Genomic DNA, 17,341 nt, shown 5'->3' with positions numbered 1-17,341 from the left:
TTTGTAGGATCATTGGGTGTGGTGGTTCTATAAACAATCTATTGCCTCCACCACCCCACCCTGCCCCCAAGAGACTGAAGGATAAAGGAGAGATAGTCCAGAGTAGAAGATGCATTCCAGAACGACCTGCTCTATGGGGCACACACAAGACTGAAGTGTTATCCACCCAGAACGAAAAGTAAAAATCCAATGGCTTCAGGGCTGAAAGCATTCTTGTTAGGTCCTGAGTAACTCATTTTCTTGAAGTAAAGAGCTACTTTGAGTGAAATGCCTGACATGGACACCATGTACAAAAGCTTTCCTTTACCACGAACATTCAGGCTTTACAGTCCAAGTGCAGGTTAGCTTTGAATGCTAACATTAAACATGTATATAGTGACAGTAACATCAATCAGAAGAGACTGCAATCAGTTCTGGGGCTTCCCCAGTGGTTTATTGGTAAAAGAATCCACCTGCGATGCAGGAGACCTGGGTTCGATCCCCAGGGTCGGGGAGATCCCTTGCAGGAGAAAATGGCAACCCACTCCAGTATTCTTGCCTGAAGAATCCCATGGAAAGAGAAGCCCAACGAGCTACAATCCAGAGGGTCCCAAAGACTGAGCAACTGAGCACACACTACACACATAATCAACGCTGAAACAAACACAGCAGTCCGTATCATTCACTCTTTGTAGGTTCTGTACAACTGGCAGGAAAGGCTTCTGTGGTCGCACAAATCAGGTGGGAATTTTGTAAAGAAGTCCAAGTGGGGTTAAGGCACCAAAAGTAATATGGTCCTGAACACCCAGAATAAAGATATGAAAAAGCAGTCTGACCTCTGAACAGAGTGTGAAATACCCAAACCCAGAGTTTCAGAAGTAGCTCTGGAGAGGCTCTCCCAGGATGGTTTCCAGCTGCTGGATGGTCTTCTGGCACTGGTGCTCCACCTCTTCACATTCATCTAAAAAAAAAAAATGAACACAAGTCAGTCTTCCTGCCCCGGTTCTCATCGGCCTGGGTCCGCACGTCCTGCTCTCGCTGCGAGTCCCTGAGTCAGGAGAGAAGTGGAGCACGGTCCTGAGGCGGAAGCCATCCTGGAAGTGCCTCCTGCCTTTCTCCTTCCTGCCTGCCTCCCCTTCTTACGGTCTTAGACTTGGCAAGCGGAGAAAGACCCCAAACAGTGGTGCACAAATGGACACTGCAGACGCCTAGCAATGCCGCTCGGTACCGTCGTTCACACAGCCCCTCGCGGGGCGGGGGGAGCAGAGGTGCAGGCCCCTGGTTTGGCATGCGCAGTGAAGGCCCGATGTGAACGCTCCGTCCTTGCCTCCGCCACCCCTGCTCGTTCTGTACCATCTCCTGGGCTGCAGGTAGCACCGTGCTCACTGCTGTGGGTCCAGAGCTGCGCAAACCTGGACGTCAACCCCAGTCCCACCTGTCACACTTGTTATCAGATAGATTGCTTAATCCTGTTAAAGCACCTAGTTTTTTCCTTTATGGAAAAAAGGGGGATAAGGGCATGTGCCTGGTGAGGGTTAATGAGCTCACCCACACAGAGCACAGATAAGCGCTGGGCATTAACAGAGCTGCTCCCCTGCATCCTCAGTGGCACTGTGTTTTGATATAACAACCCTGCATCTGTGGACCAAAGTATTCAATCACAGTCATGTATGAGGTTAAAGCAAAACACTCTTACAGTCTGTACTGTCAGCAAAAAACACAAAGCTAAAGATAGTAAGGATTATGCTGTAAACAAATCTCAAACGATGAGGAGGCGTTTGCTTTCTAACTGTTCCCTCCACCCCACTCAAAACAGGAGCTCAGCCTCCAGGCAGAGGGCTGGAGCCAAGAGCTCATCACAGTCTCTCCAAATGGGTATTCCCACCGGGCACATTCCCACAGAGGTTTAATTACTTCTTAAAAGTTTGGGAATTACCTTCCATCAATTCAGCTAAGAACGGAATGGATTCTGGTAACAAGACGATATAATTCTCTCTCAGTTTTTCAGCCAGTGCTAACACAGTTATCAGAGCAGCAAATCGAACCTGAAAAGATGATGAATCATTTTTTAAAAACCAAAAAACTATTATAGCTATGTTTGTTAATTTATGATCTAACTTGAGACATGCTCTGAATTTTAAACTGTTTTACTCTCTCCATTCAAGCTTTATCTTAGCATACCAGTTTGTTTAACAGTTTGAGATCTGTTTTATAACGTGGGCAACCTTGTAAAGTCGGAGTCTTTCAATCTGTGTTCTAGTGCTGCAGGCCTTTCATGTGATTTTTTATTTTGTAACATTTTCCTTAAAACAAATAGAAACAGTAAAAAAGCCACATGCAAACTCCAGTGTGTCACCAAATGTGGCTGCACGGGAGCTGCTGGCTGGCCTGGCTCAGGCCCACCTGGCGGGGGCCCCCAGCCACTGCCGGCAGGGCCCCTGCCCTCAACCCCGACCGGGGCCACCGTGTGGTGGTGTGAGGGGCCACCTTCCTCAGCCTGACTAGAAGACACTCACCGTGTCATAAATGTCCTAGTTTTGTAACTTAAAGATTGGCGTGCTGCTTACATGTCTTGTCTGTGACAAGGGACCCAAGCAGCTGTTTGCTCTGTTAAGTGATTCACTCTGAAACAAAAGCCATGTTAGTCCTCTTTCTGTTTGGGGTGATATAAAGAATATCTGGATACAGCAAAGTGAGATGTTTAAAAAAACATTTGTAACTGCCTATGTTCAATCAGGATTTTCCTGATCTGGTACAATCAAAACAACATATGTTACAATAAATGTAGTGCAGCAACTTTGTAAGAACCTACAATTTAAAATGTAGGGGTATACTGGAAGAGCCTCATTGTTTCCATTACTTCCAAAAAAATAAATGCTGTGAATTTCAACCAATCAGTCTATTAATAAAATTCTGCTTCAGTCTGTTTATCCACTGAAATTCAGTGTAATAATCAGCTTGAGAAATGGTGATCCATCACTAGGACAGCTTGAAAGCTTCAAACCTCCACACATCACTCACTCCCCCCGCCCACCCGTGCTGATGCACATTACTCCACAAAGTCCGAGGCCTGAGATGTGTGTACAACAGGGTAATACACTGCTCTAACTGAAAGGAATGTTCTGAGGACAAACACAGCATGCGTCTGGGAGTACACTGACATGAAAATGGTGCTTAAGAAACACGAGGAATTAAAGTCTTTTGAGTATTTAAAAGTATAAAGCATTTTGGTGGTCCTGTCTAACACACCATGGGTGTGGGAAGGACTGCTATTTATAAACGGTCTGTAAATGGGATTCAGATTTCTCAGGTTCAGTCTTCTGCCTGTCACAGGCCAAGCCCTGGTGCTAAACACAGCAGTGCCGGTCCTGCACCCACGTGCACACCACGGCGCCTGACCTTGGGTGAGGAGTCCCTCGTCTTCAGCAGAATCTGGTAGTTGAGTGGTTTCCAAAGCGAGTCGTCTGCCATGGCCACTGAGAACTGTGCAAGGCATGGGATCAGGTGCTTCGTCACCCGTTCTTGGAACTTCTCTTCTCCTCCAAGCCTGTTTTCCAGCTGTTGACAGTGAGACAAGGACTGAGCAGTGGGTCTCTTGCTGTTTGGAAAAAACTCAATGTATATGGTATTTTACTATCCTTCCTAATATCAGCAGGCTCAAAAACCAGGTACTGCTTATTCTATTACTCTCTCTAGAGTAAATTTACCACCTTCGAGGAACTCAAGTGGAATCACAGCCCACAGCTTCACCCCTTTCCCTCTGCAGAAACTGAGAGAAGAGCAGCCAAACCCTTACACATTCTCAAGAAACTCAGTTTTTAAGAATTAAAAATTTAACTAATAGACCTTATACCATGCCTTTTATTTGAAAAATTAAAAACTCCATCAATGCCACTGTGAAGACGAGTTACATTCATCAGAAAGATGAAATCAAGTTTGAAATAAAAATTTCATAAAAAGGAAAAGAAAACCCAGCAAACTGTGGTTCTGGTCAACATAAACCCTGTGGGCATGTACCACCGACCGTCCCAACTTTCAACAGAGAATGGTTCCACGTGGTTACCTGATCCACCAGGGGCATCATCAAGGCTTCCGCTCTCTCTTTACTTAGAAAATGCTGGGTGTCAAAAAGGAAGATTTTGTATAAACAGTTCAGAATAAACTGCAGTAGCAAACAGCACTTTTCAGGATCATTTTCAGAGTCAAAAAACGCTTCATCTGTAGATTGGGAAGAGTAAAAATGGAAACAAAACCAAAAAAAGCTGAATTTCAAATCTCCAGTATCTAAATTCAAATCACTATTATAAGAACTATAAGTAGAGGGATATTTCTAAAATGATCTAGAAATCAATCAGGATGAAGGCAGAGCACAAATAAAATGTCTCAGGGGACTGGCTCATTCTTTCAGAGCTGTTACCATTCTTGGCTGTTAAGACTGCTTAGTTTGGCAAATGGACTGATTGTTATTAGCATTAACGAATAAACCAATTTTAATGTTTTAGAGTTAATTCCAGAAGCAGAGGAATGACCTTTATTCTTTCTTCCAAGTGAGTAAATTAATATTGTGTGTGTGAAAGTTGCTCAATCGTGTCTGATTCTTTGTGACCCCGTGGACTGCCAGGCTCCTCTGTCCATGCAGTTCTCCAGGCCAGAATACTGGAGTGAGAGCTGTTCCCTCCTCCAGGGGATCTTCCCAGCCCAGGGATCGAACCCAGACCCCCCACATCACAGGCAGATTCTTTTACTGTCTGAGCCACAAGGGAAGCCCCAGTTAATGACATGCTAAAACAGTGTCTGACAACTGAATACAAGGTAAGAAATGTATCTTCCTTACTATACCTTGTGTAAGGTACACAGAGCAAGCACGCCAGCTGATCTAGAGTCAGCTACCTACCTGTTTTGGAGATGTTCACCTGGTTCAAGGTGTCAGCAAAAGGCTTCACCAAGTGACCAGCAAACAGGGTAAAAAGCCCTTTCAGTTTTTCAGCAATGCAATCTGCCAAGTTGTAAAAGGTCAACAGTCTGTCCTTGGGAGCATCCTCTGTCTTAGCCCAATCAAACAGCTAAAAAGATAAAAGTAATATTAGTTTCTTCTATGGATCTTGTGACTGCTATGTGAGTAAGAGAAGTAGAGGAAGAAAGCTCACCTTGAAGAACAGGGGTCTGAATGTGACCTCAGAAAGTTTGACCACCATGGCTACAAGACAGTCAATGATGTAATTTTCCGTTTTTCCAATTTCCTCGAGATCATTCTAAAAACAGAAGAGCTAATTTATTACCCAGAGTACTGACATCTAGGTCTAACTCTGGCAGGTACAACAGGTTACACAGCTAGGCTTTTCTCTGGCTCTGAGCTAGGTGGCAACTTCAGGACAGGCAGGTGGAAACATGCCTACCTCAGCGTGCTGGGTGCGGAAGTCCAGGGCCTCCAGAAAGAATGTGGTGAGCTGGGGCTGGTGGGAGGCGAGCTCCTCCTTCCTCATCACCCCAATGTGCTCGCGCAAGATGCTCATAAACGGGCCCATGAGATTCTGAAAACACACAGGAGATGTGCCCATTTTTAATACTCCTAGAGTTCATTAATGCATCTGTAATGGCATTAAATAACTATATTCTTCTTTAAGTTAAAATCTAAAAATTTGAGTACCACATCTCCCTCCTCCCAAGTCTAATACCCTGTACAGTCTAACCTTCCAGTTCTTCTCAATCTGCTTGTACGTCTTGTTGATGGCTGGCAGTAACACCCGGGGTGACAGCGTGGTAGCCAGTGTCTTTTTAAGGGACGTGAGACGGACATTAGCCTGGGAGGCAGGACTCATTTCACTAGTGATTTTCTCCAAGTGAATCACCTGTAGGAAATAACAACCACCATTAAGGCCACCACAGGGCGTCACTGAGAGCATGTGTCTACACACGCACAGAAAAGTCATGGGGAGGATGGAGAAGTCAGTCCAAGCGCCAGGACTGGGAATGCTCAGTGCACTTAGCCTTACACAGAAATCTTCATACACCCAACCCCAAACGTAAGAATAAATAAAAATGAATACTTATTTTTAATATTTAATATAAATTAAAATAGAAAAAAATGGACAGATGCCTCTTTCCAAGGGAATCAGGGATGCAGGCAAATGGTGGGAGGCAGGACACAGAGGGCAGGGCTCAGGACAGTGATCTTAGAGGACAAGGATCCAGGGACCAGGAGGAAAGCTATGTTCTATGCTAAAGAATCGAGAAAGCTGCTCAGATGCAGAGGTCCATTTCTTCATGTCTACCTTCAAGGTGTGGCTAGAAAGTATGTGAATCAATTAAGTCATCTGCATCAAAGCAGCTAAGGCTCCTAACTTCATAAATGGCCAGTGATCAACACAACACAACAGATCGGCATTTCACTAGAAATGCCAATGGCCCACTGTCTGAATTGCAGCACAGGCATTCCACTCTGAAAGACACCTTAGGGTTAAGAAACCCTCACGTTAGGAACAAAGCAGGCATGCCCATTTCTACAAGAAGCTCTATCAGCCCAAGTCCAAAGAGCTCATAGCAAAAGAAAGCAGTAAAATACATCCTGCAAAGTCAAAGAAGGAAAGAGCCTCGTGACGAAGCAACGCCCGCACCAACGTCAGGACTGAACTGGAGGGACGACGGAAGTGAGCGAGGAGCATAGCTGGTAAGCAGCAGCACATCTTTCAGAGTAAGACTCTCCCTGCCAGATGGAAAACCGTGGGCACAGATACAGTGACCGCATCTGTAACTCTTCCCTCCCCTGCTGTGGTCACCGACGCACCTGCGACAGGACCCCTTCCAGGTAGGGGCTGATGAAGTGCGGCAGGGTCTCGACCACCTTCTGCAGGGCCGCCAGGGCGCTGAGCAGGTAGACCTCCCCAGAGATCAGCTCGCGGGTGTTTTTCATGGTTGTCAGCAGTGGTGGCATCAGGCTGGAAAGAAAGGACACAAGTTTCAAAACTTAAAGCAGAAACAGAGAATGGAAGATGGAGCAGAAGTCACCATGAAAAAATCCAAACCACCATCCATGCCCCTGACATTCTGATGTCCGAGCCCAGGAAACATCTATACATTTCATGTGACCAAGAGCAAGAGCTCTCCCACGGCCCATAGTACCAACACACTATCACTTTACTTAAAAAATGACAACGCCTTTCAGCTGAACACTCGCTACATGTCAGGTAAAAAAGCCTTGCATGGAAGCAACTACACTCCAATTTTAAAAAAAGACAAAAAAACCTATTAGTCTACAAAGCAATAAGTAAGGAGACTGGGAGCAAGCTCTGAAAAAAACATTTATAGCAGTTTGGCAGAGTAATTTTATGTCTGTGACTCTAATAGTAATAAGAAATTTTGTGTGCCTGTGTTATTTCAGTTTTCTAGTTGTTTTTAGTGTATTTTATGAAAATAGCAGTCTATGCAATTAAAAATTTTTTTTAATCTCAAAAAAAAAAGAAAATAAGCCCTGCATCTACTGCCCCATCATTACCGCATTGGACAGGCACTATCTCGGTTTGTAGGTGGCAGAGCTCTACAGGCTAAGTAACCCTGGCGAGGCTGCACGGCCAGCAGATACCGGAGCCAGCGAGACAGCCAGGAGTGGCCACTTCCGGCATGGCCGGCACGCGCCAGCCACGGCCCGACCAGAAGGGCTCCTCCACGAAATGGCACTGTCCCCGCTGCTCCCTAGGACTGCTGGTCCAAGTGGAGCAAAAACTGGGGGCAATACGCATCATAAAGGTAAATGAGAATGCTGTGTTTTCCAGTTTGAAGAAAAGATCACTTCTCTAACAAATCGAATTTAATGAAACTTCTACTGATGGGCAAAAAAAAAGAAGTCACTAAGGTTTTTATTTCCCAGTTGGTAGCAGAAACCCTGTGCGGTGGTCCTGCCCCAGGTCCCCTCGGCATACCTGGGGAGCTGAGGGATGGCCAGGGCTTCCAGGGTAGAGACCACCTCGGCCACGCACAGCAGGGCGCTGCCCAGGACGTTCTTCTCCTCCTTTGCTCCCAGAGCAATCAACCTCACAGTGGTGTTCAGCACCGGGACAAAAGGCTCTGGATTTTCTGAACCGAAATTCTTGCATAAGAGCTTTAAGGTATACAGAGCCGTCTGTCTGTTTATTGGTTGGTCTTCTAACGTCTTTCTTTTATGCCTCACCATGGCCACGAGGACGGGGATCAGGTCGAGGAAATGGTAAATCTGAGGAAGACAGCCAGAATTCCCAAATAATTAAAGCTGCAAAGAAATGCTAGTCTTCTGTCCATTTTTACTACTTGAGATTGCTTAAATGGAGATCAGACCAAGAAGTCCTAAGCCATACGATTATACACAAGCAACCATTTCCCCACTTGTGTTACTTACGAATAAATGGGTGCATGTGCTTGCAATCAATTCTGTATTTATATAAAGCACCCTACCAGTGTGGAGTGAAAAAGGATTCGAATCATGCTAAAGTTAAGGCAATATGTGGTCAATATTAAGCAAGAATTCCATTTGGCTGCAATTCCCCTCTAATAGCTCTTATAACACATATAGAGTGCTCCTACCAGAGTTAACATCACAGTTAAACACACAGGCATCACAGTATTATACTTGGATAGCAACATACTTCTTTAACTTGTACCATTAGAGAAACTACAGCTCTGATAAACCAAGGGATGGGTAATGGGTCTGTAGCACAGTCTTCACTTACAATTTTCTTCTTCCAGGAGGTTTTCTGCTGTAGTTTGTTGTTCAAAAGATCCAAAGCTTTCCGGCGAACAGATGGCAGTGGGTTCTCCAGCAGTCCTCTGATCACAGGGATGAAGGTTTCTGTGGGCAGCAAGGCATTGACCTATACAGCAGTTTCACATTTAACAAAAGAGGAAAATATAAAATACAAAAGGGAAGATGACTCATTTAAGACAGACTTCCACTCGCTGCACACCTTCAAAGTATGAGGCGTTTTCACACACCAATTCTTATCTAGTTCTCACGTTTCAGGGAGACATGACTAACCACATTTATCAAACACACAACAACAAAAGAGGATGCTATCATTGAGCTAAACAATTCAGCTCAATTTTAAACAGTGGTCCTGGCCAGTGATTTTACTGATGAACTACACACTCCATCTAATAGGAATCATTTATTCCACTTAAATAAACTGGAACGTTAATACAGTAGGATATGACTCAACATTTAAAGCTGATGCTTTAAATTTACTGAGATACACGATCGCATAATCAGTAAGTAAGCAACTGTTTTTCAGATAAAATGATCTCCAGGCATCAAATTCTTTTCCAAGAAAAATCTGACCTGCATTCTAATGAGAAGGTATCGCTAACTTTATTCTTAAAGTAAAACTTTCTGATAAATAACTTGACAATGACATAGCACAGCAACAAAACACAGAAGACGGAGAGAAATAAATGCCCACCTTGTCCAGCAAGTCATAAGCTTTACTGAGGAGTGCTCTCCAGAACTTCCCAGTTAGCTTGTCTGCATTTCTCTCCATGGACTGTGCTACAGCATTGATGTAGCCAAGAACTGTTTCTAGCAACCTGGAACACAGGAGACTCGTATGAGAGTTTTAACTTCTTCCAGCTTTCTGATGAAAAGTTTGAAATTATTTCCAAATACAGATTAAAGAAAGAAAGGGAACATACCTCTGTTCCAGGCCTGTCAACACCTGAGGGCCACCACTTTCAACTACCTGATTTTTAAAGAAGGCATCATTAGAACAATATGGAAGTCAGGGATGAAAAATCACTTGAAGTAAGTGAAATGAAACTTCGGAAATTCTTCAACTCACTCCCCAGTGTTTTCTGATACTACAACTTAATTAGGTCCAAATCACCCCATCATACTGTATCAACTCCACTTCCCTTAATTTACTTTGATTACATTTTATAGATATTCATAGCATCTGTAAAGTACCACAAAGATTCAGAAAAATACAGCAAATGATTAACACTTACCTCTTTATTTTATGAAATGTTAATCTTTTGTGAGGGCTGTATCTAATTTTAAGATGTTAATAAACATGAAGGGTACAGCTGGAGTCCCCCCTTTACTGCTTTCTAATCCCAATCTCCTCCCACCCCGAGCCCCACACACTTCAACCTGCAGTTAAACGTCATTAGAGAGTACATACCAGGCAGCAACGTGCTTCCCTTGATTAGATTTGGGGAGGTCTCTCTACGGTGACTCATGTTGCTCGAGTTCACTTATTTTAACTGTACACACTATTCCCCCTGATGTATCACAACTTATTCATTCACCTCTTTTTGTGGATAGCTTATGTCACCCCCCTCATCCTTTTTTCCTTTAGTAACAGTGCTAAAAAGAACTTTTCTCGTTGAGCATCGAGCCAAGTTTTTGTAGAGAAAGGGAACTGCTAGGTCACAGGGGACAACATCCTCACTTTGACTGGTCACTGCCTGGCGCTTCCTGAAGTGGCATACTGAGTCCCACTTCCCAACACTGTAGAACAATGATCGTGTCCCCACAGTCTTGGTGCTTCCTGCATTAAAAACTTTAAAATTTCTGCCAATTTGATAACATCACAGTGGCATCTCCTTTAATCTGCATTTCTGTTCTTACTAAGGAGGTTGTCTCATCTCACTGGCCATTTGAGATTTCCTCTTCAGTGAATTCATATTGCTTGCCAACTATTCTAATAGAAACGGATGCCTCTGAACTCACGAACAGCAATAATCTTGTCTTAGTTTGTGGTTTTCTTTTCATTTTGCTTATGGTGACTTTTTAATTGAAGTTCTTAAGAAATTCTTCTCCATCCTCTGGTTGTATTTTCTTTGATTTTCTTCTCAAAGTGCCAAGCACTCCTTTTCACACTGAAGTTTTCAATTGACCTTCTGTTAATCTAACTTTACATGTGACATCCGCCTCTCCTCCTGACTCGGCACAAACCACAGCAGACCTAGGTCTCGCACACTTCTCTCTCCCCATTGTCACACGGCGCCGCCCAACACAGGAAGTGCTTTTTACATCATGTGGGTGTGGCCAGCTGATGTCCGGCCACACTGATCCACTCGCATCATCAGGCACCACCACCATCCTCGACTCTGCCTGACACAATCCGTGTCTACACTGGTCACTCTCAAGCAAGCTTGCTTAGCTAATTACTAGTTGAGCAAGTCTGTCAAGTCCTTTTCTGATTCTTACACTTCGCTCCTTTAGCTGAGTGTGAACAGTGACTTCTCCGACGTGCACACGTTAACGTCTTGTCATGAAGTGTGATATAAACCATGTCTTTATCAGGCCAGGGAGTCCCACCTACCTCACGATGCTGACAATCATCCTCCTTAAGTCATGAGTAAGTACAGAATTCACTAAGCTGTTTGTCTGAATCCTTCAGTGATCACAGACTTCCTCTCTCCATCAGTTCATGCATTATAAGGACACAGATATTCAAACGCTCAGCCATTCTTGTGTTCCTGCTCAGGACTCTGACTCTTCTTTCTGTTTCTTCATGTCTTTGTTTTGTTTCTATATGTCCTTCTTTCCCTCTCATTGTTCAAAGTTTAGCACACAAACAGAAAGGTGCACAAATAGTGTGTGCGGAGCTCACTATATGTGGTAAACAGCGTATTATCGGCACCTCAGAATTCCTCCCCTACCTGACCCTCTTCTCCTTCCAAAGACAGACACCGTTATTACTTCTAAAACCACAAGTGTGTTCTGCCTGTTTTAGAACTTAATACGACAGGAACCACAGGATACGTTCTCTCCTTCGATGTGATGCTGATGAGGGGCAACAGTGTGTCAGTGAGGTTCACCCACATCCAGTGATGATGACAGACACTTTACCCACTCCACTGTTAATGGACACTTGGACTGTTCCCAGTCCTGGCAACATCAATAGTGCTACCATTAACATGCCTTTCAAAGTCTTTCGGTGCACACATGCATACACTTCTGCAGGTATGTACCATCTGAAGATAGAACTGCTGAGCCAGAGCGTTTATGCATATACAATCTTACCAGGTCGTGCCCAACACATGTTCATGTTGAAGTGAACAGCACTCTTTCTTTTCTATTATAGGCATGCCTCATGTTTTCATGAGAGACTTGCCAAGCTATTCTTACTAGCCTTAATCACAATTTCTTCAGAAAAAGCAAAATTATATCATAAATACATTTAAAGAACAGCTCACCTTTCTGATAAAATTGTTGGAAGCCAGGAGCTGAGACATGAAGGACACAGACAGAAATTTAAAATGCCGCAGCTGCTTGCTAGTGTGAGCGTCTATGTTAAAGACCTGCAGCACTTCTTCTTGTGATTCGCTCTTGTTAGATACTGATTTGGGAATGGTTTCTGAAGAAGAACAATGAACAAGTGACCTCACTCGTCTTTGACCTGATTTTTTAGTGTATAGACACAGATATTAATGAGCATGGTAAATGCATACAAGTTTCAGAGAGAACTCTGTTATGCATAAAATACATGTATATTACTAAACATATCCATATAATATACAGGAAAAGAAAGTGAAAGTGTTAGTTGCTCAGTCATGTCTAACTCTTTGCCACCCCACGGACTGTAACCTGCCAGGTTCCTCTGCCCATGGAGTTCTCCAGGCAGGAATACTGGAGTCGGTATTACGGCATTCCCTTCTCCGGGGGATCTTCCCAACACAAGGATCAGACCTGGGTCTCCTGCACTGCACCCAGACTCTTTACTGTCTGAGCCACGAGGGAAGCCCTATAATATACATACATACATACATACATAATTTGTTATATCCATTTTCCTCTTCTAAACTAGTGAAAGATACATTTACAAATAAAATATCCAACAGCCCTGAGAATACAGTATTCACAAAACCAAACAAATAACAAGGTAACTGAGACAAACAAATGGAAGACAAAAATATTGCAAAAAGAGTCTAAACTGGCTCCATGCCCCATTTCTGAAGCTACACAGGCATGTACTTTGATGGCCCACAACAGACTGAAGGAGGGTCATCCCTCCCCTTCAACATTTAAACCTAAAAGTTGAGGACGTTTGTCTTTAAATTCTGTAGAATTCCACACTCAAATGTATCGAATATAAAACGGGTATATGTCCACTGGTGGGCCACTTACCAATCACTGTGCTAGCGGGTGAAGCAAAATTCAGGCTTTGTCATACTTAGCCTGTCACCACACATGGCTCCCATTTTAAGGGAAAGCTAAGATACAGCTAATAAGGTCCTACTAACTTGCTGGGTTTTTTTTACTATAATTCATCCCACTCAGAATACTCCACAGCCCACATACCAACACAGAGACACAATAACCAATGTTTGAGGAATGGTAGGTAAAAATCCTATTTACTGTTTTCTACAAAGATTTGAGAAGGTGACAGCCATATAAATTACTGATTTACTTAAAAAAATCCTTCTAAATACATGTCATGGGTTCTGAGGATAAAGTGCATAGTCTTCTGCTTCTCTCAAGCTTCCAGATCAAACAATAATTAACATCTGACTTATGCCTACCTTCTTTTTCCTCTGGCAGCTTCAGTAAGTACTCAAGGATCGTCATCAAGCTTTGGATCTGATGCTGCACACTAAACTCACAACAGACAGAAATCCAAAATTCAGTGTCTGCCTCTAAAACAGCATCCTGTGTAGAGGAGAGAAAGAAGTAATAAAACTGTACCTCTCAAATTTACATTACTTAACAAGTACAAATAAGGGAAACATTTTAAATATACTTCTCAGCACACAAAGCTACTCCACACTGACCATAAGCATGGTCATGTGTATGACTAGAAGAATCAAATAGTGAGCTCCTTACATAAAAAAGCCAATTTACAAGGATTAAGAGGTATAAATCCAGGATAAACTGCATTATGGTTTCTGGTAGAACTGAATTACTTAACACAGGTTCTAGATCTATTCCTGAATCCCACTGTCTAAGAAGTCATTTAGAAACAGCCCTGGACCTGTAAGTCCCCCCCTCATCTCTCTCAACAGGGTGCTTCAAAACAGTTACCTGCCTCTCACTGACCTCTATAACACTGACTCACCTCCCCTGCCCCCTGAAATGCCCTCAAAAACACATTTAAGAGACAGTTTAATTCCTGTACATCTGTATGCTGTTGGGCTTAAAACAGACCCACCCAGCATGGCACCAACTGTTTCTTAAATTCCAGTCACCCTCAAGAGAAGTCCTGTTATTCCCAAGGATATTCAGTGCCTCAGGCTCTGGAAGTAGGTCCAAAGAATATAAAAAATACTTTTAAAAGCACTTCTGAGCTCAAGAGGTGAAGCCATGTGCATTAAGCATGACCAGCCGCAAGTTTAAAGTGAAAAGTAATGTAAAATCTATGTGAAACGCCTCCCATTTTTCCTTATCAGCCCGCTCTGTGCTCTGACCTTTTCTCCGCAGGCAGCCACCAGCACGGTTTTAGTGACGTACTGTTCGAACAGCAGGACCAGGAGAACCCAGAGGAACCTCTCTGCGCCCAGCGTGTCAACAAGCTGGACAAGGACAGGCAGGCGCCTGTGCTCGGGCACGTGGGGCAGTGCGTCCACAAACACGTTAATGATCTTGACCACGATGTCCTCCACGTTCCTCGTGACTTCGGCGGAGTCGCCACCATCAGACTGCAGGGCGGCAAGCAGGAGACAGCAAGGAGAAGCCACCAAGCCGCCATGAGACAAGCTTTAACTAGACTCGAAAAGGCCTTCCGATGTGCCCCCAAGAGAGTTATCAAAGGAGTTCTAACAATCGAAGACCAATCAGTAGGTATTCAAGGAGTACAGAGGACGTTCCCATGAGGGGACCACACGGTGCAAGACGTGAGCCTTGCCGGAAGGAGGCGCACCATCCCCACCAGACACGACGCTCCCGTGAAAAGACGGCAGAGGCCAACGACGGGCCCTGAGAGCAAGCCTGCTCTTGGGGCATCCAGAAAAACCAAACAGGATTTGAGCTATGCCTGGAGAAGGACGGTATCATCTAACAAGCAGAGCAGTGCAAAGCCAATAGGTCCCTGCTGCTTTCAGAATACAATTCTGACCATCTGGAATGGGTGCATGAAAGACAACTGCTGAATGAAAGAATGAAGACAGACCCATGAGACAGCTAACCCAGCGCCCCTATTCCCACCCGACTTTGCTTTCCACATCCCTCACACACACTGTGCACAACCCCAGGCCGGGACTGCCAGCCATTTCAGAGAATAAATCCTGCCCTCTTCATACCGGTTTGAAGTCCATTTCTTATTAAAGTTTGTGGTCATTCTGGCCCGTACGGGCCTTCCCCTACAATCAACTCCTCAGTGTTTATCCCACTGGCATACATCACATGAATGCATAGTTATTTTCCTTTTTTATATATGTGTCACTCTGGCTAATTTGCTGGACACAAAGAATACCAACCTTACACAAAGATTAAAAGGAGAAGGTGCCCGGTATGGTCACTGAGGAAACGGTCAATAACATGAGAAAAGAAAGTAACAACAGTGGAGGTAAACAGAAAACACAAGTGGATAACCACGCCTGTTCATCTTCAAGGCTATTGTTTAGTTTCAAAGTCTTCACTCCTTCCTGAGACTAGGCTGCTAGAGACCAGGTTTCAGTCATCTCTTTGTGTACTAAGTTTCAGAGAACACTTGGTAAACGTCTGTTAAACTGTACATTAACACACTTGCCGCCGTAGCTTTAAAACTTCCTATCTGCACAGACCTACTTAAGGGTCTCATCAAACTGATACAATGTCCTGAGATACACCCTGACTGTAAAGAACGTTAGGGCACTTCTATAGTTTATACCCTTGCAGTACAGCACAATCAGCTAGGGATGTTTATAGATATTTCTGGAGAAGATATTTCCAAGACTACTCCTTAGCTTCACCACTCTAAAATTTAATGGGCACTAATACCTAAGCATTCTGGAGAGGCTTTTGATGTCATTTATTAACTACTACTTGAATCTCACACTATGTAAAATCTTAAAAATTAAAAAATATAACACCAATGACAATAGAAAACTCACCTGAATAAGTGCTGGAATAACCATCTTCACTGTCTTGTTGATAACCTGAAAACTGTAAGTATCATCTAGACGCATCACATTGGCTCCCATAAATGTAAAAATAGACATGATATTGTGTAGAACTTTATCCTGAAAGAGAACACATTTTTCAACATTTTCCACTTAAGCAGATCAAATATCAATGAGTCATTACAACTCAGCAATAAAAAAGTATAACCCAGCTTAAAAATAGTCAAATGATGCACAAAGATATTTCTCCACAAATAAACAACTGAAAAGCACATGAAAAGATGATCAACATCAGTTATGAGGGAAATGCAAAATCCAAATCAGAAGCACCAATTCGGACGAGTATAATAAAAAAGACAGACAGGAATAACTGTGAGGGGGTGGACAAATTAGAACCCCTAGACACTGCGTGGCGGGCACAAAATGACCTCACTGTGAAATGGCCTGACAGTTTCTCCTAAGGTCAAAGGTAGCACAGAGCCAGCAATCCCACTCCTGCTGAAAGTCCCAAGAACAGGTTCACACAAAACCTCCCATGTGAATGTTCACGGCAGCCTGGTTAACAGCCAGAACGCGGAGACAACAAACATGTCAGTTAATGAATAGATGTAGAGTGGGAAACTTAAATGCCCACAATCAGTGAACAGATAAACAAAATACATGTACATACGACGGTTTATTGTTGTTGCCGATGTTCAGTCTCTAAGTCGTGTCTGACTCTTTATGGCCTCATGGACTTAGCCCGCCAGGCTCCTCTGCCCATGGGATTCTCCAGGCAAGAATACTGGAGTGGGCTGCCATGCCCTCCTCCAGGGGATCTTCCCAACCCAGGGATTGAACCATGTCTCCTGCATTGCTGGTGGATTCTTTACCATTGAGCTACTAGGAAAAGTCCTACAATGGTTTACTACTCAGCCATAAAAGGAATATTAACTCACGCTTCCAAATGGATTAGCCTTGAAAGCATGCGAAGTGCAAAAAGTCAGACACAAAAAAGGCACATATTATATGATTCCATTCACAAGGAAAGTCCAGAACAGAAAAGTAGATAAGTGGCTGCCAGAGGTGGTGGTGCTGCTGGTAAAGGGAATGGGGACTGAACGCTAATGCATATGGGGTTTCTTTCTGAGGTTGCTGAGTGTTCTGGAAATACATAACGGTGACAGCTGTAGAACTCTGCGAGTAAACTAAAACCACTGAATCGTGCACTTCACATGGGTAGATTTTTGTAACAATATGAACTATATTTCAATAAAAACAAAAGAAAAATATGATTCTTAATTGTTTCTGGATTATCAACCCCTTTGAGGGCTACTGACTCTATACCAAGGGGAAAAAAAATCCCATACACATTAAA

At 43.6% G+C, this 17,341-nt stretch overlaps 1 protein-coding gene across 2 annotated transcripts in view; it reads right to left on the bottom strand.

Annotated features, from left to right (window-relative positions):
• Nucleotides 1-407: 407 nt before the first annotated feature.
• Nucleotides 408-17,341, bottom strand: part of HEATR1 (HEAT repeat containing 1) — a 47,494-nt gene continuing 30,560 nt past the window's right edge. For both annotated transcript variants that reach the window (XM_061161409.1, XM_061161410.1), the window contains exons 29-45: nt 15,976-16,104; nt 14,353-14,583; nt 13,471-13,597; nt 12,145-12,305; nt 9,634-9,680; nt 9,405-9,528; nt 8,679-8,819; nt 7,896-8,185; nt 6,764-6,914; nt 5,670-5,828; nt 5,376-5,510; nt 5,127-5,231; nt 4,874-5,042; nt 4,043-4,197; nt 3,379-3,537; nt 1,916-2,024; nt 408-940 (exon numbers count right to left, since the gene is read on the bottom strand). In XM_061161409.1, the coding sequence (XP_061017392.1) occupies nt 852-940; nt 1,916-2,024; nt 3,379-3,537; nt 4,043-4,197; nt 4,874-5,042; nt 5,127-5,231; nt 5,376-5,510; nt 5,670-5,828; nt 6,764-6,914; nt 7,896-8,185; nt 8,679-8,819; nt 9,405-9,528; nt 9,634-9,680; nt 12,145-12,305; nt 13,471-13,597; nt 14,353-14,583; nt 15,976-16,104 (2,481 nt within the window). In that variant the 3' untranslated portion in view covers nt 408-851. The remainder of the gene's footprint in view (nt 941-1,915; nt 2,025-3,378; nt 3,538-4,042; nt 4,198-4,873; nt 5,043-5,126; nt 5,232-5,375; nt 5,511-5,669; nt 5,829-6,763; nt 6,915-7,895; nt 8,186-8,678; nt 8,820-9,404; nt 9,529-9,633; nt 9,681-12,144; nt 12,306-13,470; nt 13,598-14,352; nt 14,584-15,975; nt 16,105-17,341) is intronic.

The sequence above is a fragment of the Dama dama genome, chromosome 15, assembly GCF_033118175.1.
Source record: "Dama dama isolate Ldn47 chromosome 15, ASM3311817v1, whole genome shotgun sequence".
NCBI lineage: Eukaryota > Metazoa > Chordata > Mammalia > Artiodactyla > Cervidae > Dama > Dama dama.
This window is presented reverse-complemented; position numbering and strand designations above follow the sequence as displayed.